Raw genomic sequence first — 26,748 nt, 5'->3', positions numbered from 1 at the left:
ACTATGTCACTCTCCGTCTTAATGAAGAATTCCACCATATTATGGTCACTCTTACCCAAGGGGCCTCGCACGGCAAGATTGCTAACTAACCCTTCCTCATTGCTCAATACCCAATCTAGAATGGCCTGCTCTCTAGTTGGTTCCTCGACATATTGGTTCAGAAAACCATCCTGTATACATTCCAAGAAATCCTCTTCCTCAGCACCCTCACCAATTTGGTTCACCCAATCTATATGTAGATTGAAGTCACCCATTATAACTACTGTTCCTTTATTGCACGCATTTCTAATTTCCTGTTTAATGCCATCCCCAACATCACTACTACTGTTAGGTGGCCTGTACACAACTCCCACCTGCGTTTTCTGCCCCTTAGTGTTATGCAGCTCTACCCATATCGATTCCACATCCTCTAGACTAATGTCTTTCCTTTCTATTGCATTAATCTCCTCTCTAACCAGCAATGCTACCCCACCTCCTTTTCTTTCCTGTCCATCCCTCCTGAATATTGAATATCCCTGGATGTTGAGCTCCCATTCTTGGTCACCCTGGAGCCATGTCTCTGTGATCCCAACTATATCATATTCATTAATAACTATCTGCACATTCAATTCTTCCACCTTGTTACGAATGCTCCTCGCATTGACACACAAAGCCTTCAGGCTTGTTTTTACAACACTCTTAGCCCTGAAACAATTATGTTGCAAAGTGGCCCTTTTTGCTTTTTGCCCTGGATTTGCCTGCCTGCCACTTTTACTTTTCACCTTACTACTTTTTGCTTCTACCCTCATTTTACACCCCTCTGTCTCTCTGCACTTGTTCCCATTCCCCTGCCACATTAGTTTAAATCCTCCTGAACAGCAGTACCAAACGCTCCCCCTAGGACATTGGTTCCAGTCCAGCCCAGGTGCAGACCATCCTGTTTATACAGGTCCCACCTCCCCCAGAACTGGTTCCAATGCCCCAGGAATTTGAATCCCTCCCCCTTGCACCATTTTTCAAGCCACATATTCATGTGAAATATCCTCCTATTTCTACTCTGACTAGCACGTGGTACTGGTAGTAATACAGAGATTATTACCTTTGTGGTCCTACTTTTTAGTTTATCTCCTAATTCCCTAAATTCACCTTGTAGGACCAAATCCTGTTTTTTACCTATATCGTTGGTACCTATGTGCACCACGACCACTGGCTGTTCACCCTCCCACATTCCAGAATGTCCTGCAGCCGCTCAGGGACATCCTTGACCCTTGCATCAGGGAGGCAACATACCATCCTGGAGTCTCGTTTGCGGCCGCAGAAACGCCCATCTATTCCCCTTACAATCGAATCCCCTATCACTATAGCTCTCCCACTCCTTTTACTTCCCTCCTTTGCCGCAGAGCCACCCATGGTGCAATGAACTCGGCTGCTGCTGCCTTCCCCTGATGAGACATCTCCCCCAACAGTATCCAAAACAGTATATCTGTTTAGGAGGGAGATGACCTCAGGGGACTCCTGCACTACCTGCCTACTGCTCCGCTGTCTAGTGGCCACCCATTCCCTTTCTGCCTGTGTAGCATTTACCTGCGGTGTGGCCAACTCACTGAACGTGCTATTCACGACTTTCTCAGCATCGCGGATGCTCCAGTATGAATCCAATCACAGCTCCAGACGCTCAATGCGGTCTGCCAGAAGCTGCAGCTGGACACACTTCCTGCACACACAGTCGTCAGGGACACTGGAAGTATCCCTGATTTCCCACATGCTGCAGGATGAACAAACCACGGGGCCAATCTCAGCTGCCTTGACCTACCCAATACTTGCCTCAACTTTTGAAACTTTCTCCTTTGAAAGGAACTTACCCGGCCTTACCTCACTTGGAGTGAGGCTCGTCCTCAGCCTCTTCTCGTCGAAGCCTCTCGAGTCAAAGCCTCAAATCTCCACTCCTTCACTGGCCGCTTTCTGGGTTCATTCTCGTAAACCTCCAATCAACCCCTCTCCAATGCTAGCACATCCTTCCTTATATATAGGGGCCAACGCCGCTCACAATACTCGAAGTACAGTCTGACCATTGCTTTATAAAGCCTCATTACATCTCTGCTTTTATATCCTAGTCATCTTGAAACAAATGCTAGCATTGCATTTACTTTCCTTACTACTGTTACATACCCCATGGGTATCTTGTGACTGTCTTATGACCATGATGGTGGGGTGATGTAATTTCCCGCCAGTGTGAGGTCACGTGATGTAATTTTCCCGCCAGTGAGGTATAAAATGGGAAAGCCTCGCTGTGAGTCAGGTTAGTTCATTGTTTAATTCGTCAGTTACTCCGTTATGCTGCATATACGTCTCATGACGCAGTTTTGTTTTAAAGTGGAGTTTTACTTTTTACTGTAAGTTGTGCCGGCAGTTTTTAAAATCACTGCCAGTTATGTTTGATGTATCTTCGATTTAATTTTAAAGTCTAATTATTAGAGTGTGAAGATTTACCGAAGTATGGGAACCCGAAGGATCGCGTAAAGTTGGTATCATCGGCAATAATACAGGATCGACCTTATTGGATTTTCGTTCAAAGAGATAGCAACCTGCATCCAAGATAATCCCTGCTGTAAGAGCAGAAAGGATTAGGGCAGTGTTATTCACCAAGGAAAAGGTCAGTTCCGTTAAGCCATTTTTATTTCCTTAGTTCAGCAGACAAGGCATATTTCGGCTTGGATCAGCAGTAACGTCACGTCGTCGAGGAACTCGTTACTTCAGGAAAGTCTCTCCTAATTGACTGTCTAAATCACTTGAACATTTGCATTTATCACTTTGTAACACTTACCCAACAGGCTGGTATATGTCTAGGGGAAAATGAGATCCAGCCACACACCAACCCACCTCCCGTACATGCAGGTGCTGTGAGAATCGAGTTTATGCCTCACGCCGCTCACCGTATCAACTTCACACCAAATACCGTTATGACATACACTTTATAGAATTTACTAACATTAACTAAAGTAGTATTAGGCAATACAATATATATATATATATATATATATATATATATATATATATATATCTATATATATATACACAAGGAAAGAAAAAAACAAAAGGCGCCAACTTATCAAAGTTCAGTCAGTGTAGTGCACATCGTAGGAGCTCAATCAACGAATCATCCGACAGCCACGTCGTCACCCCTGGGACCACCCGGCGGTCTTACGAGCCGTCTAGTGCCAGTCGCGGTGGTCCTACGAGCCGTCCAGCACCCGTCCACCTTCCTCGTCCGTCTCTCCTGCCGACTCCCTTCACCCCCAAGCCCGCGCAACCCCTCCCCCAAGTTCCCAGCCTCACAAAACACAATAACATTCCCCATTGATTAACAAATGAATACAATTACCATATCAGCCATTCTAAAGCGAAACAACGGCGAGAGAAACATTTAACAGACAAAGAAACATTCCTACTCGTAACAAACCAAAGAAGCCCTTTTTAGTAACATACACCGGACATTGTACAACTTTAAGAACTGTGTTCACATTTATCGCTTTAAGAACTATTCAAGTTGCCGTACAGCAGTTAACTTCCGGTTAAGTTACTCGTCTGTTTACTTTTCATTTGTTGTTGAGCTGAGTTTAAATAAATGTTTCTTTGTTTATAAAAAACCTGTCTCAATTCTATATTCATTGTAACCGTATCATAACACTACTGACTCAATCAACAAGATAACATTTAAAGAATCCAAGACTAGGACCACATAGTCCCTCTCCACCTCTGATTCTTTTAATTTGCCAGCTGTTTAGGAAATAGTCTACAGCTTTAATCCTCCTACCAAAGCTCAAGACCATTACACTTCCCTGCACTATATTCCATCTGCCACTTCTTTACCTCTCCAACTCCTTTTGCAGACATCCTGCTTCCTCAGCATTACCTGCTTTCAAACTATCTTTGTATCATCCGCAAACCTGGCCACAAAGACATCAATTCATCCAGATCATTAACATACAACCTGAACAGTAACATACCCAACACCAACCCCTGCAGAATACCACTAATCACCAGCTGCCAACTAGAAAAGGCCCCCTTTATTCCCATTCTTCTGTCCTGCAATACCATGGGCTCTTAGCTCGTTTAGCAGCATCACGTGCACCACCTTGTCAAAGGCCATCTGAAGATACTGACTGATCTATACTGACATCAACACGTCTTGTACATAATTCCCAAGAGCTCAAAGTCACAGAAGGAAAAAAAATGCTGATTCATCTCAGAATAAAGAGACCAACCCTACTTCCTGAAATTACTGCCCCAAGTTTAAGTCTCTTTTTTCTTTTCTCAGAGAATCTTAGAAGTTTCAAAAGTCTCACCTCTTATTCTTCTAAACTCTAGATATAGATATTGGGATTTGAGGTGATAGTGGAAGAAATGGAAAGGAAGCCATTTCAGGCGATTGTCTCTCCATAAATGAAAAGCTGAGAATAAATCCAGGCAACTAAGGCTGGGTCAGATTACTTGCTGTGCAGTAAAATTTAGGATGCACGTGTCAAGTACAGAATTGGGGTTGAACAGTTTTTCAAGTTCACTGTTGTCTGTCTATATATACACAACTGAATGAAACAACGGTGCACCCACAATATATATACCACACAGCACAAAACTCAATGAATTTTGGTTAACTAGGACACACCAGGACCAGTACATTTTGGCCCAATTAAGTAGCTGCCCCAATTAGCCAACCTTTCATTAAATAGTTTAAAAAAAAGTATTTTTTTTTTAAAAACTACAAATTTGACCAAGTAACAAATTATTTAAGTGAAATACAGAACAAATTAGAACACTATTGCCCCAATTAAACGACAGAATGTCCTAAATAATCAAAGGGAATTCCAGCTATTTTCTCTGTTTTTGTTCTTTAAGAGTTATCCCAAATAAGTGGCTGCCCTGGTAAACCATTAGCCCAATTAACCAGAATCATTGTCTTACCACAGAGTATAAAATATAACTCAAAATGCATGAAGTGTGCAGCACAGGTAAACAGTAAACAGCGCACTATCCCAGTGATGAGAATTCAGTGGTAGCAGGACAGCCAGAGGGAAGCAGCTGTTACCCTGTCTGACAGTTCTAATCCTGACACTCTTGTACCTCCGACCTGATGGTAGTGGGCCAAATAAATTGTGGGATGGGTGGTAGGAATATTCACCAATACTCTTGCTCTTCATATATAATGTTCCCAGTAAGTATCACAAGTAGGGTGGAAAGACACCTTCCATTATTAAGAACAATATTAAGGACCTCTAACACCCAGGGCATGCCCTTTTCTCATTGTTACTATCAGATAGGAGGTACAGAAACCTGAAGGCACACACTCAGCAATTCAGGAACAGCTTTTTCCCCTCAGCGTCCGATTCCTAAATGGACATTGAACCCGTGAACACTAACTCACCTTTTTAATATATATTATTTGTTTTTGCAGTATTTTTAATCCATTCAATATATGTATACTGTAACTGATTTACTTATTTGTCTTCGTCTTCTATATTATGTATTGCATTGAACTGCTGCTGCTAAGTTAACAAATTTCACGACACATGCCAGTGATAATAAACCTGATTCTGATTGTACTCTTGACAGTTTTTAATTATCCTCTATAATTATCCTCATAACTTGCAGTTCGATGACTTGTAACTTCCAAGTCACACAATGATGCATCCGGACAGGACAATCTCAATGGTGCTCCAGTAGAAAGTTCTTAGAATGAATTGGAATCAATCTTTATTTCATCAAGATTTCTATTTCTCTTTCCAACATCTTTCTTTGAACATAAAAGATTCTACAGATGCTGGAAATCCAGCATCTATGAAAAGGAATACAAAGTCAACGTTTTAGGCCGAGACCCTTCTTCAGGACTGGAGAGGAAGCGGGCAGAAACCAGAATGAAAATGTAGGGGGGAGAGGAAGGAGTGCAAGCTAGGAAGTGATAAGTGAGACCAGGTGAGGGGAAGGTAGGCAGATGGCAAAGCCGGGGGGGGGCGAACTGAGAAGCTGGGAGGTGATAGGTGGAAGAGGTAAAGAGCTGAAGAAAGAATTTGATAGGAGAGGAGAGCAAACCATGAAAGAAGGGAAAGAGGAAGGGCACCAGAGGAAGGTGATGGGCAGGTGTGGAGAAAGGAAAAGATGAGAGGGGATTGCCCCACTTAAACATCCTCTCTACAGTCACTCTATCTAAACCTTTAAATATTCAATAGATTTAAATTAGATACCTCCCTCCAATTCTTCTAAATTCCAGCAAGTATAGGCTAGAGCCATCAAACACTCCTCGCACATTAACCCTTTCATTCCTGGATTCATTCTCAAGAACCTCCTCTAGACCCTTTCCAATGCCAGCACATCCTTTTTTAGATAAGGAGCTCAAACTGCCACCATATTCCAAGTGCAGTCTGACCAATGAAGCCTCAGCACTGCATGCTTGCTTTTATACTCTAGTCCTCTCAAAATGAATGCTAACATTGCATTTGCCTTGCTTACCACTAATTCCATTTACTGACCACCCTTCACTGCCAGTGAAAGGCTAAAAGAAAGCCACATTGTTAAGCAGCAGCAGCAGATGGCAAGGGGATTTCAGGGGGTCATCCTAACATTACAATTCTTTCCAACCACGAACAATGTACAAACAGCAAGGAAATGGACACCTGCTGCCTTGGGCCTTCTTACTGGTAGAGGATGGAAGTCTAGGAAGCTCACTTGGACTATCCTTGGCAAGTAACTGGAATCCATTTCTAGATAGTACAAGTCACAATCACTGTGTGGAAGTGTGGGTGGAATAATGTTTGAGGTGGAGGAGGAGGAGCCAGTCAAGGCAGTCATTCTGTTCTAGATGGTGTTGAGCTTTTTCCACTTTTGATGGAGCTACATTCATCTGGGAAAATGAAAGGTATCACATTTCAGTGTGGGCAGGCTCCTTTAAGACAATGTAAAAACTTAGCTACACTAACTTGAAACTGATAGTATCCAACTAACATATCAGTTTTGGGGTTCAAATAAAGTGCAATTTGTCAAGCTTGCATCACATTGGACTGGGTTGGATCTTAAGTCTGGTATTAAAAAAATGTGCTTGGACTCAATTCTGCAGGTTCACTGAAGTTTTAATTTTATACACATGCATTATTTAGTGCGAAAGAGTGTCAGGAAGTTCAAGAGAAGGACCTGGGCTAAAAGTGGGTCCAAATTCAGAGCTTGGGCTCATCCAACATTCTCCTCATTCGATTGCTACATCAGCACACAGAGCAGTTAAACACACAAGTCTGGAGCCACACTGAGTCCACGAAATGTACTGGCATCAGATTAACACAGGCCTTTCCCATCTGTTGAGGAATCAGCGCTCCTCCATATGGGTGGGCTACACCACAAACTTCCACCCTTGAAGGACATCCGTAAGTTAGATGACAGGCTTTTACAAAGATCAATTACTTTAGAGGGCACAATTAGAGAGCCTAGAATTAAAATTACGGTCATTAATTTTATTTATTTATTTTTTTAAAATATTTTTTATTAGTTTTTCTATACATTTTACAAATTAAAAACCCCAAATCCCAATGAGGAACATTAATACAGTGCATAATTAAGCACACAATGACAATATGCTACAAAGGAAGAGAATTTGACAAAAAAAAACACCTAAATTGAAGACAAGTAAACTTAGTATCCTCCCCAAGCCATTAAATTTTTTTTATTGAATTTTCAAATGGTTACAGAAGGAAAAAAATTATCAATCCTTCCCCCCTCCCCCTAACATATCCCTGTAGAAAGAGAAAAAAAAAGAAAGAAAGAAAGAATGCCCGAATATTGGAAGATCCCCACATGCTCCATGGAGTTCATAATAGCTTTAGTATATATATTTCTTTCTTTCCCCAAATAACCAATAATTTTATCTTCGGAGTACCTATATATTTAATCCTATCTTTTGTAAATAAGGGCGCCAAATTTTCAGAAATATTTCGTACTTATCTCTTAAATTATAAGTAATTTTTTCAAATAGAATGCAGCTAAAAGCTATATCTATTTTCATTTTCTTAATGTATGTTAAAATTCTTTTTCTTTTCACCGGTCCATTAAGCCCATTAACATTAAAACTTTAAAAATTCAGTAAATTAGACATTATTTTTAACAGGGTTACTCCAGTCTATAGTAATACCTAACTTTTCAACTTTCGTAGTACCTTGGGGAATCTTTTAAAAATTCTCAGTGTTGCTATGTGTCTCTCCCCCCCCCCCCCCCCCGATCGTCCAGGCAAAGAAAGAAAGATTAAAGAAAAATAGATTATAAAGAAAAAAGAAAACAAAATACCCCCCTACTAATGTTGTGAATAAAGAAAAAACACAAAATTACCCCCTCCGTTGTGCGGGTCATGGCAATCGCCATGATTACACACGTGAGTCCCGTAGCAATCGATCCAAAGTTCCCCCAGCTCCCCCGTAACATAAAAAAGTATATATAAGAGAAGAAAAAATATCACTACTCTCGATTAATATTTCTCAAATTTTTACCTTTCTCCTCCTGTATCATATAATTAAGAATATATTTAAATATTCTTCTGTCCTTAAACATCCATCAATTCCATTCACTGTCCCTGTCTTCATCTTTAATCCATTTCACTTTTAAATCTTTGGCTGTGGTTAGTGAATATTTGGGAGTTCTTGTGCAAATTCTTCCGCATCCCGATAATCAGTAAAAGATCTTCTTTTTCCGTCATCCAAAAAAATTATCAGGGTTGCCAGGTGGCGCAATATAAATTTATAACCCTTTTCCCATAAAACTTTTTTCGCTGGGTTAAATTCCTTCTTTCTCTTCAAAAGGTCATAACTTATATCAGGATAGAAAAGAACTGTTTTCCCTTCTATCATCAATGGCCCGTTTCTCTTTCTGGCACGTTGGGCAGCCGCCTTCAGGATCTTTTCTTTATCTTGATATCTTAAGCATTTTATCAAGATTGATCGTGGGTTTTGATCAACTTGAGGTCTTGATCTTAAGGCTCTGTGAGCCCTTTCAATTTCAATTAACTGGGTTCCTTCTTCCATTTCCAAAATTTCCAGAATCCATTTTTGAAAAAAATTTATTGGATCCTCTCCCTCTATACCTTCTTTAAGTCCAACAATCTTAATATTATTTCGTCTGTTAAAATTTTCAAGTACATCCACTTTTTCCAACAACTGTTTTCTTTCTGATGTCCAGGCAGAAATATTATCTTCCATTTTATTCACTCTATCAATGGTGTCTCCTGTTATTTCTTCCAAGTTTTTAATTTTCTTGTCCATTTTGTCCTGTCTTTTCACCATTTTATCAAACATAATCTTCATATTTTTAATATCTTTTTTATTACTTTTAATGCTTTTAATTCATGCATTATTTGCACCAAAGATTTTTTTATGTCTCCAATATCAGCTCCAACCTCTTCCTGTTGCTCTTCTTTGTTTGTCTCTTCGTCCGATTTATCCAGAGAATCTGATTCACTTTCACTTTCAGTTCCGATCATAGCTGGGATTTGTAGTTTGGGTTGCTCGTGTTTGCGCATGGCCCTTCCTTCACGCATGCGCAATTCCTGTTGCTCTTTTTTTTTGGAAACGGTTAATGTTGCCGCAGTTTCCTGTTCTGTATCGCCGGAGGTAAAATGCACTTGAGCCCGAGGCTCTTTCATGGCTGCTGGCCTTGATTCTTTTCCAACTTGTGTTGTCTTCAAAGTAGTAGCTTTCTTCTGCTTCTGTTTAGGAGACACATCTTAAGACAATCCTAAGTAATTTTTAACAAGTATTTACTAACTTTTCTTCACTTAAACCTTATTTTACTGGTTTTTTACGGGAGAGCTGGATTTCCATGTCTCGATCCTACGTCATCACCTGACGTCCCCCCCGGTCATTAAATTTTTTGAATTTACATTGCACAGCTGCTGAGAAGAGGTTTAAACACACATCTGGATTTTAGAATTGCACTTCCAAACATTACACTTTCTATTTTCATTAAAAGCCACCTCCAAAATCACAAACAAAATCTTTCACAATTTTCTAGTCAGGATGTGGAAAAGCCTCTCTTTTCCCCAAAATACAATTACTCTGGTATATTTTGTTTTTAAGTAACATGGCTGAAAATGGATTGTGACTCAAGAAATGAATGCAATTCTTGCTTAATGAGCACAAGCAGAATCTTGTAATTTCAACACGGAGATGCATCAGCAAGGTTAAAAACCACTGATCTTCTGCACCCATGCATTCCATTTTAGTTAACTAGTAGAAACACAACCTCTTCATCATGACAATGTACATCCTTTAATAATCACAACTCTAGAAGTTTAGGTTACAACGACTTACTTGTGGATTGCACCACAGGCACTGGAAGCCTAGAGCCAAATAATTGTTTACATATTAAAATATGTACATGCTTGTGCAATTACTGGTAATTATATCATTTAAACTTTGAAAAGCAGCCATGGGGATCTGTCACTGTTAAAAAGGGTCTTGAAGGCAGAAAACATTGTTTTGGATCTGTACACAGAGAACTTTGTTTTAAGCAGGGAAAGCGATAATGGGAAAGTAAGAAATCACTTCTTCAAGCAGACAATGTTTACAACTTGGAACTCATTGCAGATGTATAGGGAAAGCTGATGAGGAAGGCAAATGCAATGTTAGCATTCATTTCAAGAGGACTAGAATATAAAAGCAAGGATATACTGTTGAGACTTTATAAAGCACTGGTGAGGCCTCCCTTGGAGTATTGACAGCAGTTTTGGGTCTCTGATTGAAGAAAGGATGCGCTGACACTGGAGGGGGTTCAAAAGAGGTTCATAAAAATGATTCCAGGATTGAATAGCTTGTCATATGAAGAGTGTTGGATGGCTCTGGGCCTGTATCCACTGGCATTCTGAAGAATGAGGGGTTTCCTCATTGAAATCTACCGAATGGTGAAAGGCCATGATAGAGTGGATATGGAGAGGATGTTTCCTATGCTGAGAGAGTCTAAGACTAGAGAACACAGCCTTGGAATAGAGTAGCGTTCTTTTAGAACAGAGATGAGGAAGAATTTCTTTAGCCAGAGAGTGGTGAATCTATGGAATTCTTTGCCACAGGCAGCTGTGGGGGCCAAGTCTTAATGTATATTTAAGGCAGTGGTTGATGGATATTGATCAGTCAGGGCATCAAGGGATACAGGAGAAGGCAGGAGATTGGGGCTGAGAGGGAAATTGGTTCAGCCATGATGAAATGGCAGCACGGACTCAACTGGCCAAATGGCCTAATTCTGCCCCTATATCTAATAGTCTTATGGTCTAAAATGGCCAGGGCTTTCAAAAATCATTGAGATAAGCACAGGAGAAAATAATTAGCATGCTGTCACAAAACAGAACTTTCTGGATTGCTCCACAAGGACCTGACATGAACTTGATGGGGCAAATGGTCTCCTGCAGAAATTATTCTATTTTCCCCGCTTATTTGAATTTTTTAGCTTTTAACTTTCAATATCTCTCTCTATCATACTGTTTTTTTTTAATCCAGATCTTACTGGTCCTCGCTGAACATTCAGTGGCCATTTTATTAAGTCCACCAGTGTACACCTGCTCAATAATACAAATATCTAATCAGCAACTCAATGCACAAAAGTACACAGACATGATCATGAAGTTCAGTTGTTGTTCAGAATGGGGAAGAAATGTGATCCAAGTGACTTTGACCATGGAATGTTTGTTGGTGCCAGACAGAAACTGCAGATCTCCTGGGATTTTCATGTACATCTTATAGGGTTTAGAGAATGGTGCAAAAAAAACCCAAAAAACATGAACTAAGTGGCAGTTTTATGGGTGAAAATGCCTTGTTAATGAGAGAGGTGAGAGGAGAACAGTCAGACTGGCTCAAGCTGACAGGAAGTCAACAGTAACTCAAATAAGTATGCTGTTACAACAGTGGTGTGCAAGAGTATTTCTGAATGGAAAACAAGTGGAACTTTGAAGTGGATGGGCTACAACAGTAGAAAATCACAAACATACATTCAATGGCTACTTTATTAGGCTACTGGGTGTATTTCACCTGTCATTGGATCTTTTTAAACTTTTGATGTGTCCCTCTATCATGTTGTCATATTTCTTTATCCAGATCTTACGGGTCCTTGCTGATTGCTTATTTTTCTATTACTTCATGTAAATAGATGTTGGAACTTAACAGGAGAAGGGGAAAACATTTTTCCACTAGAATAAGAAAAAAGCCATCTGCCTATTTAAGTCATTCCTTCTGCCAAACATTCGGGAAACCATTGTCAAGGTTTAATTTCTCTACAATAGCAGGCATTTTAATCTTCAGTACCATGTTGACTGGTGTAACAGCTGGATTTTTTTTGATCCAGGAAGCATTTGAAACCACAATTTTAACAGAGGATTTGATCATCACACGTATCCTTAAATAACTAAATTCCGGTCCTTGACTACTGATATCTGGATTAAAACATCAGTGTTATTTATACATCAAACTAAATGCAACCATTAATGAAAGCATTTGCACTACTGCATCACTGAAAGGATGGAGAAATAAATGAGAAGGAATATATACCCAAAATAAGTTTTCCCTAACAGGGCTGGTAAATTATACATTATCGAAAACTTACTCAAGGAAAAGGTTTACTGAAGGCTGAATGCTGAGCAGTATTTACAGCCAATAGAATTCTATCTGGTGTCTTGTGAGAACCAACTTACAAAGTGCAGTTTATTACTTCCAGCGTAAATTACTTACCAGGCTCCAGCTTAATAACTTTTATAGCTGCTAACTCTCCAGTATTGACATTCCGAGCCTAAAACAGAATACAAGAAACAAGTTTTCAATATTCTTATTAACAATCCAAATAAATCTTTAAATTACAATTATAATACATCATTGGAATTTCTGCAATTGGGATGCCACCCCCCCTCCATCTATTACTCCCATCACTGTAAACACTTTAAACAGTTTTTAACACTGGTAACATTGTAAATACACGTTCGTGTTTATGCACATCTTATTCTATTATCTGTACTTCTAACTTTATTTTTATGTAATACTTTATTCTGTATTATTGTTGAATGTTGTTTTTGGTGTAAGCCCTGCCAATACAACACATCAAATTCCTAGTACATTTAAATATTGCAAATAAATTTGATCCTATATCCTTAATCATTCTTCAAGCCAAAATATGTCAAACAATTAGTAGCAAAAAGCACAGCAGGGAATCAGTCTCCTTACTATATTCAACAAACCAAAAGAAATGAGCAAACCTAATATCTATTTAATACAATACCCATGTTGGACAATTATAATAAGAGCAAAGGTTACAAGTACATTCCTCCATTTGAGTTAGCAAACCACACATCAACTCCAATGTATATACAAGCAAACTAACATTAGATATGCTGACAAGGGAATTCCCAACTGCCTCATCTTTATAAAGGTCAGTACTTCTCACAAAGAGGGACAGACCATCCCAATCCATTTTAATTTTACAGTTGTTTTTGTTGAACATAATGAACACTTGTATCTACAAGTCTTAAGCTCCAGGGTACAACGTCTCTTATTTCAAGTATGCACTTACCCTCCCACGAGAACAAATCTCAGATCTTTAAACACTCTGACTGTAGTAACCATTTTGCTGAAAGGACAACTTACTGCCAAATAGAGATCGATAAATGATTTTGAGTGCAATAACTCCATAAATGAGCTTATCCACTGAAGCCCAATAATGCGAATCCAATCTAATTCATACATTTATCAATTTTATAAAGGAAAGCTGAAATTAAACTAACAAAATGTATTCATTTACAACGGTAGCTATAAATCAAAGTAAACAAAACTATGCTCACAATCATTCTAATTCAATCTTCATCAAGTCTTTTCATGTTCGGATTTTACCCCCATTGCAAGGCACTTTGAACTACATCATTTGTATGAAAGGCACTCTATTAATAAGCTGTTGTTATTATTAAGTTTTAGTGATACAACATTTAAATTGGCAGTTAGAGCAGCTCATCTTTTATGACTATTTTAACAGCATTATTAATACATAATATTTTAATGCCTAGTTATACTGATATTATCTTTAAAAAACAATGGTACGGACTTCTTTACAGTCAGCAGCACTTGATGCTGACTGAAGTTGTGCAGAAAGGCCAAAGGCAAAGATTTCATCTCCCAAGCACAGCTGCAGTCAGGCATCAGGTGTCAGAGTTCTGTGCCATACAGTCATTGTGATGTTATTGTCAACATCGAAGCCCATCAAAGTGAAGAATTGTCACACGGGGATAGAAACAGCTTTGTAATAGCATTTTAAGACAGTATGCACAGCCTGAATCATACAAGGTTATGTGCCAACAACACACACAGAATGCTGGTGGAACACAGCAAGCCAGGCAGCATCTACAAGGATACATTGTCGATGTTTCGGGCCGAGACCCTTCATCAGGACGATGCTGCCTGGCCTGCTGTGTTCCACCAGCATTTTGTGTGTGTTGTTTGAATTTCCAGCATCAGCAGATTTCCTTGTGTTTGAAGGCTATGTGCCAATACTTTTAAATTTTTGACATTTAAAAAAATTAAAATGCCTATCTGAGATAACACTGCCATATGCAAAATTAGTTATCTTAGGGTCAGAAGTATTATTATGACCAATTACAAGTTTTAAAACTCAATTGAAGCTCAAAGTTTAATTTTAAAAATACATTAAGACTAGATTGTATGTACGCCAATCTCTTCAACTGATTCTAGAGAAAACTGCAATGACCCCATGGAAAAGCATGAAATGGCAGAGAATTCTGGATTTTCTTATTTAACTATGCACACATACTCCAGACACTGCTGCTGCTGCTCTTCCTCCCCAACAGTTACCGTATATAGCCAGTTGTTTCCCCTTGAACTCTGAGGCAAAATACAGTGTTTGTGCTTTTATTTAAATAAGAACAGCTTTCCTGGTAGGACCTTAAAAAAAAGAAAAAAGCAAGCCCTAGCCGGCCGGCTCTCCCGCCCATTCTGCTCTCCAATGGACATTAATTGGACTACGTCTGTGGCAACAAAATACTCGGCGGGAGGACAGAAACAGACGGAATCCCGGATGCCACCATTCAGCTGTTTATTTATGTAACAGATTTTCCCCCAAGCCATTGGATTACCAACCTACTGCCCTCTGCTGTGCCTATTGTCCTGTTTATTATTTACTGTAATGCCTGCATTGTTCTGCATACTTTATGCAGTCCTGGGTAGGTCTGTAGTCTAGTGTAGTTTTTGTGTTGGCTTACATAGTTCAGTGTAGTTTTTGTATTGTTCATGTAGCACCATGGTTCTGAAAAATGATGTCTCAGTTTTACTGTGTACTGTACCAGCAGTTATGGTCAAAATGACAATAAAAAGTGACTTTACACTCCCTGCTTCTTTGCCAATAACCATACACGCCTTCCCTTCCTATTTATCCATTTCCTTTATGAAAGTTAATACTGAACCTACCTTGATTTGTCTTCCTACTGTGAATGACAGAAGGTTTTATTGGAATAAACAGAAACTTGCACGATTTTGAATAATTCAAATCAAATCTCTTAACCTTCTTTACCTTAAGAGGACAGCCCCAGCCACTCCACTATTAAAAATAAAATTCCTTCAAAAACTCTTTTTAAAAAACATCACTTTCAAACATGATGCCTTTACTAAAACTTAACATAAATGGTTTCAACAGGAATCATGTAAGCATTACGGTTTAGCACACCTGCTTTTGTTCTCTTTAACTCCTAATAAAGATTCCTTCATTTTCAAAAAAAATATGACTTTCTAGCTCATCCTACCATTTCCAATGCTCTGAGATTAATTGTACTGCAGGAACTTGGGAGATGGAGGGGTAGCCTCATATACAGGACTGTGCAAAAGTCTTTAGGCACATACATACAGCTACGGTGCCCAAGACTGCTACACAGTACTGTAGTGTTATGTTTTGCACTGTACTGCTGCCACAAAAAACAAATTTTGTGACATATGTGAGTGATAAGCCTGATTGTTATATGGGTCTCTTCTGTGGACTGAGTGGAAAGAGCAGGGAGAAGGAAGCCATGTTTGGGAAAAGGGGATAGGAGGAGGAGGAAAGGGGAAGCACCAGATTTTGGATTGTAGGTTACAATGCTAAAGTTACATCTGTACCACCCAGGAACCAGACAGTCTCGATTTAATACTAACAAAGCCAAATTTTCAGGAGTACTCTGCATGTACATTATTGCCCAGGCAGGAAATCCTAAATGTCAAGCGCCACTAGAATCTACAACTTTAATTAAACAGAAAATGACACACTAGCTATTGTAATTCATCTTTTTGTTGATAGCTTTAGCACATTGCGAATAAGGATTTATAACCAAGATAAATTCTGAGCAAAGGAACACAAAGTGACTAAAAATAACTATAAAAGCACCCTTACTAACTTAACTGCAGAGCAATTTTCATTGCAGCAAAACTACTCAAAGTCCAAAGACTGAAGCGTGGATTTCTCATTCCAATTAACTGGTACAATCCACACTGCCTGTAATTTGATTTCTAAGTTAATTACCTGTACTTGATAAATTTAGAAATTTTGTTTCACTTGATTGCTTACAATTTTCAATGCAAAACTACATGGACATTGAGGCTAGTATCAGAGAAAACCATACCCTAGCTGGAGGACTATCTGGAGCATAAATCAAAGATCAGCTGGCCTACAAAGCCAATTTCTGTGCTGTTAGTTCTACAGTACATTGTCAACAAGGATGATTTATAAATAGCCAATCTTGCTGGAATAACTCACTTACATTAAACCAGAAATTGCTGAAAATACTCAGCAGGTCAAGCAGCATTCTGGAAAGAAAAACTCTGATCTGACAAACCCAGTGAGTTGTGGTCAAGGGTCAGTGACCCAAAACATTGACTCTTGTTTTTTTCTCCTCACAGAATGCTGCCTGGCCAATTAAGTATATCCAGCACTGTTTTTATTTTAATTTTTCAACATTTGTAGTTCTCAATAATTAATTTGCATTCTTTGTTACACAAGTTATTTCATCCCTGCCATAATATGCAGATATAATGTTGACTAGATTGATTTGAAAGTGCAAAGTAAATGTATTATCAAGAAACATACGTCACATGTGAGATTCATTTTCTTGCATGTTCACAGCAAATACAAAGGAACTCAATGGAAAGCTACAAAAGCTGCCAAACAACAACATATGCAAAAGATGATAAATTGTGCAGATACAAAAATAAAAACAAAATTAGAACTGTTCCCAAAATGTTCCCCCACTGAAAATTTACTTGGCCAGGCTCATTCCCAAGTACAAGGCCCAGTATCCCTGTCTTCAACCATCTTTAGTTTTTTTGGACAAAAATTGACATAAGAATTAAATTACCAATTTCTACTACAGCAAAGACATATTTTCTACCGAATATATGGTAGAACAAAAACTAAAGTACCAATTAATCACTTAAATAACAGGAGTTACTTAAAAATTAATAGATACACTGTTTCAGTTTGAACATCAGTCTGCTCCTCAACTAAAAAGCAGTTTCCATAATCAGATAAGTGCATGTTTCATTCAAAACAGAATCTCTACATATTCCACAGTAGGTATTGTGCAGTTTTATAAGTAACCTCTACTCAGTGAATATCATTTACAATGAACTTGTGCCTTATCCAAAAGATTAAAAATGACATGCACAGCAATCACACTGGTTTACAGGTTGCGCACGCGCTCACACACGCACACACAATTAAGTAGCTAAGTAACACAAGTTGGGAAAAACGCAGCAAGGCAAACTGCATCGGCAAAAGAATAAACAAAAAATTCTGCAGATACTGCAAATACAGAGAAGTGCACACAAAATGCTGGAGGAACTCAGCTGGTCAGGCAGCATCTAAAGAAAGGAATAAACAAATGACATTTTGGACCAAGACCCCTCAACAGGACATCAGGTACAAGAATATTATGGGCTGGAGGGCTTATCCCTGCGATTTTCTTTGAATCTGAGCATAATTTAAGATAGAGGGTTAGTAGGGAGGAGAGAAACAAAAGCAGAAAGATATCAGAACTAGTGAACATTCTTTGCTCTTATTCCAGATTTTTAGTATCTGCAGTATTTTGTTTTTATACTACTTAAATAACATAATATTTTTAAAAATAAAAACAAGTCTGCAAAATAAATACAGATTCCTAAGCATGTTTAGTGGATCTAATTAGCAAGAATGATCTGGAATGTCACCTGTTTACACAAGTTTACTTAAATGCTGCTGTAAAGTAGGGGTTCCCAAGCTGGGGCCCACCAACACCTCAGTTAATGGTAAGGGCCCACGGCATAAAAAGATTGGGAATCCCTGTTGTAAAGAAATATTGATCCCCAATGCTGAGCAACCAAATTATACCAAATTGCAATTGATACCAAATCAAAGCACTTTTTTTTTTAAAATGGCACCCCAAAGCAATGAGGTTTGATCAAAATGAAATGAATTTGCTAGAGGCAAAGACAATTTGTTGACAGACATAAATAGCAAACATTGAACTTTGAAAAACTTATCCAACACAGAGAACTGGTTATTTTAAGCATTTGGTTAGAAGGTTAAGATGCTGCAGTTGGATCTGCATCACCCACTAGAACAAAATAATCTCCATTTGAACCAACAGTCAAATTTTCAAGGGCAATCTTGCATGAAACTAGAAAATATCAAACTCCACTAGACTCTGTAGACTTAATTAACATCAACAAAATGGCCCTTAATGCAGAGCTCTTGAATTCTCCAAGGTATAACTGGCTGAGCCAATTGTAAAAGTCCTAATTGTTAATAATGTTCTATTTCAGATACTTTTATTGATGCACTCTGAAGCATCAGGGGGACCCAAGTGAAAACTCTTTAACAGTGGAAATGCAATTGCGTTTTTACACTGAAACAAATGAGAATGCCTTCTCATTTTACGCATTTTCTCTTACAAAACATATTCCAGGAACATGATATTTTTGTAAAGTGTCAAGAAGCTATATCTCTATAAAATTATACTTCACAATATGACAGCCACATGTACAAAAGGTGAACAATAATTGTTATTTAAGCAAAGAGGAGGAATCAGAAAAAAGTAACTAAATACAAAAAAATCAAAAGCATTCTGCAGTAAGCATTTCTTCAAATTAAGTAAATACTGCCTCAAAAAAATCAATTTAAAGTGCCCTGTGCTTTGAACATGGTATCAACTATATTAAACTTAATAAAGAGTGGAATGATATTAACTGATCACAAACTGATTTCATAAGTAATGATATCTCAACTAACTGAAAAACTAAAAATAATCAAACTGCATTCAAATAAAAACAACAAAACTTATTGAAGATCTAACATCTTAGTGTAACTTTGCTAGAGAACAAGGCGATGATAGCTCTGTTCCAAACTGCTTCATTCTCCTACATTCATATTCATAAACAAGCTTGCTATCAATAAAGTTGGACCCAAATATCAAATGTTTTGCAGACAGGCAATAAACATTTCTTTCACACTCTAAGTGTAATTAAAAATATATTCTGGATAATTAACCAGCAAATAATGATTTAAGCCTGGATCAAAATTCTGTTTATAATAATGAATTCATCTCAGTCAGCAATTTTTCCTGGTTTAGTGGGAGAGAGTGGAGAAGAAACATAGAAAACCTACAGCACAATACAGACCATTCGGCCCACATAGTTGTGCCAAACATGTCCCTACCTTAGAAATTACTACGGTTACCTACAGCCCTCTATTTTACTAAGCTCCATGTACCTATCTAAAAGTCTCTTAAAAGACCCTATCGTATCCACCTCCACCACCGTTTCCAACAGCCCATTCCATGCACTCACCACTCTGCGTAAAAAAACTCACCCCTGACATCTCCTCTGTACCTACTCCCCAGCACCTTAAACCTGTGTCCTCTTGTGGCAACCATTTCAGCCCTGGGAAAAAGCCTCTGACTATCCACACAATCAATGCCTCTCATTATCTTGTACACCTCTATCAGGTCACTTCTCATCCTCCATCGCTCCAAGGAGAAAAGGCCGCGTTCACTCAACCTGTTCTCATAAGGCATGCTCCCCAATCCATGCAACATCCTTGTAAATCTCCTCTGCACCCTTTCTATAGTTTCCACATCCTTCCTGTAGTGAGGCGACCAGAACTGAGCACAGTACTCCAAGTGGCGTCTGACCAGGGTCCTATATAGCTGCAACATTACAACTGATGAAGGCCAATACACCATATGCCTTCTTAACCACAGAGTCAACCTGCGCAGCTGCTTTGAGCGCCCTATGGTCTCGGACCCCGAGATCCCTCTGATCCTCCACACTGCAAAGAGTCTTACCATTAATACTATATTCTGCCATCATATTTGACCTACCAAAATGAACCACTTCTCATTTATCTGGGTTGAACTCCATCTGCCACTTCTCAGCCCAATTTGCATCCTATCAATGTCCCGCTGAAACCTCTGACAGCCCTCCACACTATCCACAACACCTCCAACATTTGTGTCATCAGCAAACTTACTAACCCATCCCTCCACTTCCTCATTTAGGTCATTTATAAAAATCATGAAGAGTAAGGATCCCAGAACAGATCTCTGAGGCACTCCACTGGTGACCGACCTCCATGTAGAATATGACCCGTCTACAACCACTCTTTGCCTTCTGTGGGCAAGCCAGTTCTGGATCCACAAAGCAATGTCCCCTTGGATCCCATGCCTCCTCACTTTCTCAATAAGCCTTGCATGGGGTACCTTATCAAAAGAACAAAAAGGAAATCAATTATTAAGATAGATTACTTAACAAAGAGTAAACAGATGTAAGAAATTAAAAGTAACAGTTGCAATATCATAGGAAACAAAGTTTTCTGCATTCTTTCTCCACTTCGCTTCTCCTTTAACTTTATCATGATTAGATACCAGGATATCTCATACTCCATCTCAGACATGTCCCCAAACAACACAAATGAGTTACATCATTAATTGCTGGATATAATCAAACCCAAGGTCAGAACATTCATAAACATTGGAAAACTATCGAGGCCAAATACAGAAGCATGATTTTCCTTCCCAACACACCACTGCGTTAGGTTCATTGTCACCTTGAGTGACATAAGAATCAGTGGTGTACTCCTGAGTGGACATGAAAAAAAAAGGTTACAGGACAACAAGTAGAGTAACAGGATGAATAAATATGTGACTCAAAGGACAGAATGGCTTCCTTCTATATCAGGAAGACAGCATCCCTACTCAACACAAACAATTCCAGATGAAGAGAAGGTTAAAGAAAACTCAATTTTCAAATCTCAACTAATATGAAATGGTTAATATATCCTTCTACTAAGAAAAAGACTGATCTCCCATCTTGCATAAAATACAGGGCTAAGAGAAAGGAGTAAACTATCCAAAAGACTGGTGCCAACTTAGTCACAAATACAAATTTAACTGATGACAAAATACCACAGATGATTTGAAATACCTGCAATGTACCATACAGCTGTTTTCCAACTGTTAGTAAATACACAATAACAATAATAATCTGTTAGTGAAATGATATTTTAAAACATAAGCTATTATCTGTTCAGAGCAACACACAAAATGCTGGAGGCGCACAGCAGGTCAGGGAGCATCTATGGTGAGGAATAAACAGTGGATGTTTCGGACCATGACCCTGCATCAATCAGGATGCTGCCTCTCCTGCCGAGTTTCTCTCATATTGTGTGTGTGGGTCTGGATGTCCAGCATCTGTAGAATCTCTTGTCTTTACAATGTGCCACCTCTGTTCTGCCATTTTATAGTTTGGCATTACTTAACTTTCAAGCTCTTTGAAATCTAATATTTTCCAGTATTGTATCTAAAGACATATTTCAGCCAATGTAAGCGAATAAGAAAAATATTCCACCAGTTCATAGCAATAACGTCACTCCTGACTAAAAATATGGTCGGCAGTATGGGAAGCTGATTTCAAATCGCCAAACTTACTTTATGAAGTGCTCAGCAAAAGAAAATGAAAAATTTCAACATCACTGATTCAATGAGTAGAAGAGCACAGATAGAACAAAACAGCACAGTACAAGCCCTTCAGCCCACAATGTTGTGTCAACCCTTAAACCCTGCCTCCCATATAACCCTCCACCTTTTAATTCCTCCATATACCTGTCTAGTAGTCTCTTAAATTTCACTGGTGTATTCCCACAAATTTCTATTGAAGATCAACAGATGCTTGATGCTCCAATTACCGAGCATGACATTCAGAAAGCTATTTTATCAATGCAATCAGGTAAAGCTCCTGGACTTGATGGATATTCGGTGGGATTTTACAAAAAATTTGAAAGATTACTTTCCCCGTATCTTTTGGAAATATCTCATGAATCCTTTGAGAAGGGTAATTTACCTTATTTTTATGAGGCATCTATTTCCTTAATCCTTAAAAAAGATAAAGATCCTGTTGAATATTCATCATATAGACCTATTTCATTATTAAATGTGGATGCAAAAATTCTCTCTAAAATAATGGCTAATCGCTTGGAAAATATTTTAACTAAGATCATTTCTATGGATCAAACGGGCTTTATTAAAGGCCGTTACTCTTTTTCTAATGTTCGGAGATTGATAAACATTATATATTCACCATTATCTAAGCAACCTCAATGTATTATCTCTCTCGATGCAGAAAAGGCATTCGCTAGAGTTGAGTGGCCATATTTGTTTAAAGTATTAGAAAAATTTGGTTTTGGTATAATTTTAATAGGTGGACTCAAATGATTTACAAGAACCTTATTGCCACTGTCATTACTAATAATTACAGATTTTTTTTCCCACCTTCTCATGGTTCTAGACAGGGATGTCCTTTAAGCCCTTTATTATTTAATCTTGTATTGGAGCCTTTAGCTATAACATTACGTGAAGCTAAAAATATTCATGGTATCTCTATGAATGGAAACATACATAAGATCTCTTTATGCAGATGATCTTTTGATTTTTATTTCGAATCTTGAGGAATCAATTCCTAATCTTTTGGAAACACTTTAGATTTTGGTAAATTTTCAGGATATAAACTTAACTTGAATAAAATGCCATAAAATTTCCATTAAATGCCCCTGTTAGTATATATAATGATATTCCTTTTAGTATTGTTAATACATTTAGACAGATTCAATTTATTGTCATTTATAAACCACAAAGACAATGCAGTTAAAAAATGAGACAACATTCTCCGGAATGATATCACGAAAAAGCACAAAACAGACCACACAAGAAAAACCACATAATGTTTGGTAATCCCCAATCCAGAGTCCAGAGAGGCCGCTGCACATCGATATCGTGCTACCATCTTAGCACGTTCCCTGGAAAGGAACTACAAACCCATCAGACAAACCTAAAGCTACAAGACCTACACAAAACCACATAGATTACATATAGTTATAGTTAACATATAGTTTCAACAGTGCAGACAATACCATAATTGATAAAAGACCAACTGACAAAGACCACATAATTATAGCACATAGTTTCAACAGTGCAGACAATACCATAATTGATAAAAGACCAACTGACAAAGACCACATAATTATAACACATAGTTTCAACAGTGCAAAGCAATACCGTAATCTGATAAAGAGCAGTCCATGGCACGGTTTAAAGAAAGTCTCAAAGTCCCGACAGCCCATCAGCTCACGCAGATGGTAGAAGAATGAAAAACTCTTTCGCCATGAACCTCCAGCGCCACAGCTTGCCGATACAGCACTTTGGGAGCTCCGACCAAAGCCAACTCCGAGTCCGTCCGAAAACTTCGAGCCTCCGACCAGCCCTCCGACACAGAGCACCATCTCTGCCGAGCGCTTCGACCCCGGCACTGGCCGCCAAGCAACAGGCAAAGCCGAGGATTCTGGGCCTTCCTCCCAGAGATTTTTCCGATCACACAGTAGTAGCGGCAGCGAAACAGGCATTTTAAAAGTTTCACCAGATGTTCCTCCGTGCGTCACACGTCCATCTCCATCAAATCAGGATTGTACATGGCCCCTACTTACAAATAACGGATATTCATTCCTGGAGTGGCCGCTGCGCGCTGTGTCGCACCGCCATCTTGGCTCGATATTTAGGTATTATAATTACTAAAAATATAAAGATCTTAATAAAGCTAATATAGTTCCTTTAATGGATTCCATGAAACAATTATTTTCTAGATGGAATCCACTTACTCTTTCTTTAATAGGTCATATCCATGCTGTGAAAATGATGATTTTACCTAGATTTTATATATTTTCCAAAATAAACCCATCTTTTTAACAAAAAAAATTTTTGATCCAATTGACTCTTATTTCTTCCTTTATTTGGAACAATAAGAGACCAAGAATTAACAAGTATCATTTACAAAAATCCAAAAAAGATGGTGGACTTGCACTTCCTAATTTAAGACTATTATTGGGCTGTGAATATTAGACAATTATGTTTTTTGTTATACTGGCTCGATAAGAGCCAAAAACCACTATAGGATGATTTGGAATTAAAAGCTGTTAAACAATTTCATTTAAATTCAATATTAGGAGCTCCATTACCTTTACAGCTCTCTAAAATTCCAAATTTAAATCTTTACCCGGTTATTAAACAGTCCCTACGGATTTGGGTTCAGTTACACAATTTTTAAAATTTTAAACAATTTAAGTTGTCTAGTTTTTTTTAAAATATCAAAACTTTTCATTTAAACCTTCAATAACCGACCCCATTTTTCTTCTATGGAGAAATAAAGGGATCCGTTCTTTTACAGATTTATTTTGTGACGGTCGATTGATGACTTTTTATTAAAGAGTTAATTAACAAATATTCTCTCGCTCATACACATTTTTTGCATTATTTTCAGGTTAGACATTTTTTACAACAATATTTACCTAAGTTTCCATATTTACAAGAATCTGATTTGTTGGATACCATTTTGAAGTTGAATCCTTTAGTGAGAGGTTCCATTAGCAGAATTTATAATTTATTTTTGTTACAAAAAGAGAACCTACCGCTAAAGATTAAACAAAATTGGGAGAGAGAACTTAATATGACCTTTGTTAATGAAGATTGGCTTTGAGTTTTAAAAAACGCAAATTCTTCTTCTACATGTGCCAACCACTGTTTAATTCAATTTAAAATTGTTCACTGCTATTGTTTAACAAAGGAGAGACTATCTAAAATATTTCCTAGTATAGACAACAACTGTGATAGATGTAAAACTGAAGTAGCTACTTTGTCACAGATGTTCTGGTCATGTTCTTCATTAAAATTGTTTTGGAAATCTTTATTTTCTACAATTTCTAAAGCTCTGAAAATTAATTTACAACCTAATAGATTGACTGTTCTATTTGGAATAGTTCCATATCATATTCAGGGGATTTCATCTTCAGATCAACATGTAATTACATTTGTTACATTATTGGCAAGAAGGAGAAGGGCTATTTTATTAAAATGTAAAGATATCTCTTCCCCTACATTAATTGAATGGTTTTCTCAAGTAATGTCATGTCTCAGTTTGGAAAAAATTAGAAGTAGAACTTTTGATCCCCGATTCAATTTTGAGAGAAGATGGATTTCTTTTGCCAAATATTACCATCTAATTTGAACTATTCTATATAGTCTCCTTCCAATTTTATTTTTTTTATATAAACATGAATTGGCGATTGATGACTCTTTTTCTTTATATATTTAGATGATGGTTAAACGTATTGCCCCAAGGGGTTGATTCCTAATGGGTTCCCCCCCTTTTTTTTGTAGTCATTGGGTTTTTTTTCTAATTAGACAGGGTTCTTTTTTTCCCTTTTTCCCATTTTTATATATTACGATCAGCTTTTTTCTTCAGCTTTATTAATTGTATACATATTAATCTGTTAAAGTTTTGTATCATTTTATAGCTGTAGAAGATTATGTACCAATAAATAGATTTTAAAAATGAAATGAATAATATCCCCCTTGAACTTTCCACCCCTTATCTTAAAGCCACGTCATCCTCCTTCAAAGAAAGGGGCTTTCCTTCAACCACCACCACCAGTGCTGCCCTCACCCACATTTCTTCCATTTCATGCACATCTGCCCTCACCCCATTCTCCCGCCACCCCACCAGAGATAGGGTTCCTCTTATCCACACCTACTACGCCAGTAGCCTCCGTGTCCGGCACATAATTCTCCGTAACTTCCACCATCTCCAACAGGACCCCACCATCAAGCACATCTTTCCCTCCCCCCACTTTCCACAGGGATCATTCCCTATGTGACTCCCTTGTCCGTTCATCCCTTCCCACTGATCTGCCTCCTGATACTTATCCTTGCAATCGGAACAAGTGCCATACCTATCCCTACACCTCCTCCCTCACTAGCATTCAGGGCTCCAAACTGCTCTTCCAGGTGAGGTAACGCTTCACCTGTGAATCTACTGGGGTCAACTACTATATCTGGTGCTCCCTTTGTGCCCTTCTGCATATCGATGAGACCCAACGTAGACTGGGAGACCGCTTCATCAAGCACCTAAGCTCTGTCCACCAGAAAAGGCTGGATCACCCACTCTCAATTCTACTTCCCATTCCAACATGTCAGTCTATGGCTTCCACAGCCGCAATGAGGCCATTCTCAGGTTGGAAGAGCAACACCTTATATTTCATTTGGGTAGCCTCCAACCTGATGGCATGAATATTGATTTCTCAAACTTCTGATTATTGCCCCTCACCTTCATCATTCCCATCTCTCAACTTATCTCCTTACCTGCCCATCACCTCCTTCTGGTG

At 38.4% G+C, this 26,748-nt stretch overlaps 1 protein-coding gene across 8 annotated transcripts in view; it reads right to left on the bottom strand.

Annotated features, from left to right (window-relative positions):
• map4k3a (mitogen-activated protein kinase kinase kinase kinase 3a) overlaps positions 1-26,748 on the bottom strand; it is a 275,670-nt gene that overhangs the window by 203,941 nt on the left and 44,981 nt on the right. For all 8 annotated transcript variants that reach the window (XM_073051531.1, XM_073051530.1, XM_073051535.1 and 5 more), the window contains exon 2: positions 12,720-12,777. In XM_073051531.1, coding sequence (XP_072907632.1) covers positions 12,720-12,777 — 58 coding nt within the window. The remainder of the gene's footprint in view (positions 1-12,719; positions 12,778-26,748) is intronic.

The sequence above is a fragment of the Hemitrygon akajei genome, chromosome 7 (assembly GCF_048418815.1).
Source record: "Hemitrygon akajei chromosome 7, sHemAka1.3, whole genome shotgun sequence".
Taxonomy (NCBI): domain Eukaryota; kingdom Metazoa; phylum Chordata; class Chondrichthyes; order Myliobatiformes; family Dasyatidae; genus Hemitrygon; species Hemitrygon akajei.
The sequence above is the reverse complement of the archived record's forward strand: the minus strand, read 5'-3'. Positions and strand labels throughout refer to the sequence as shown.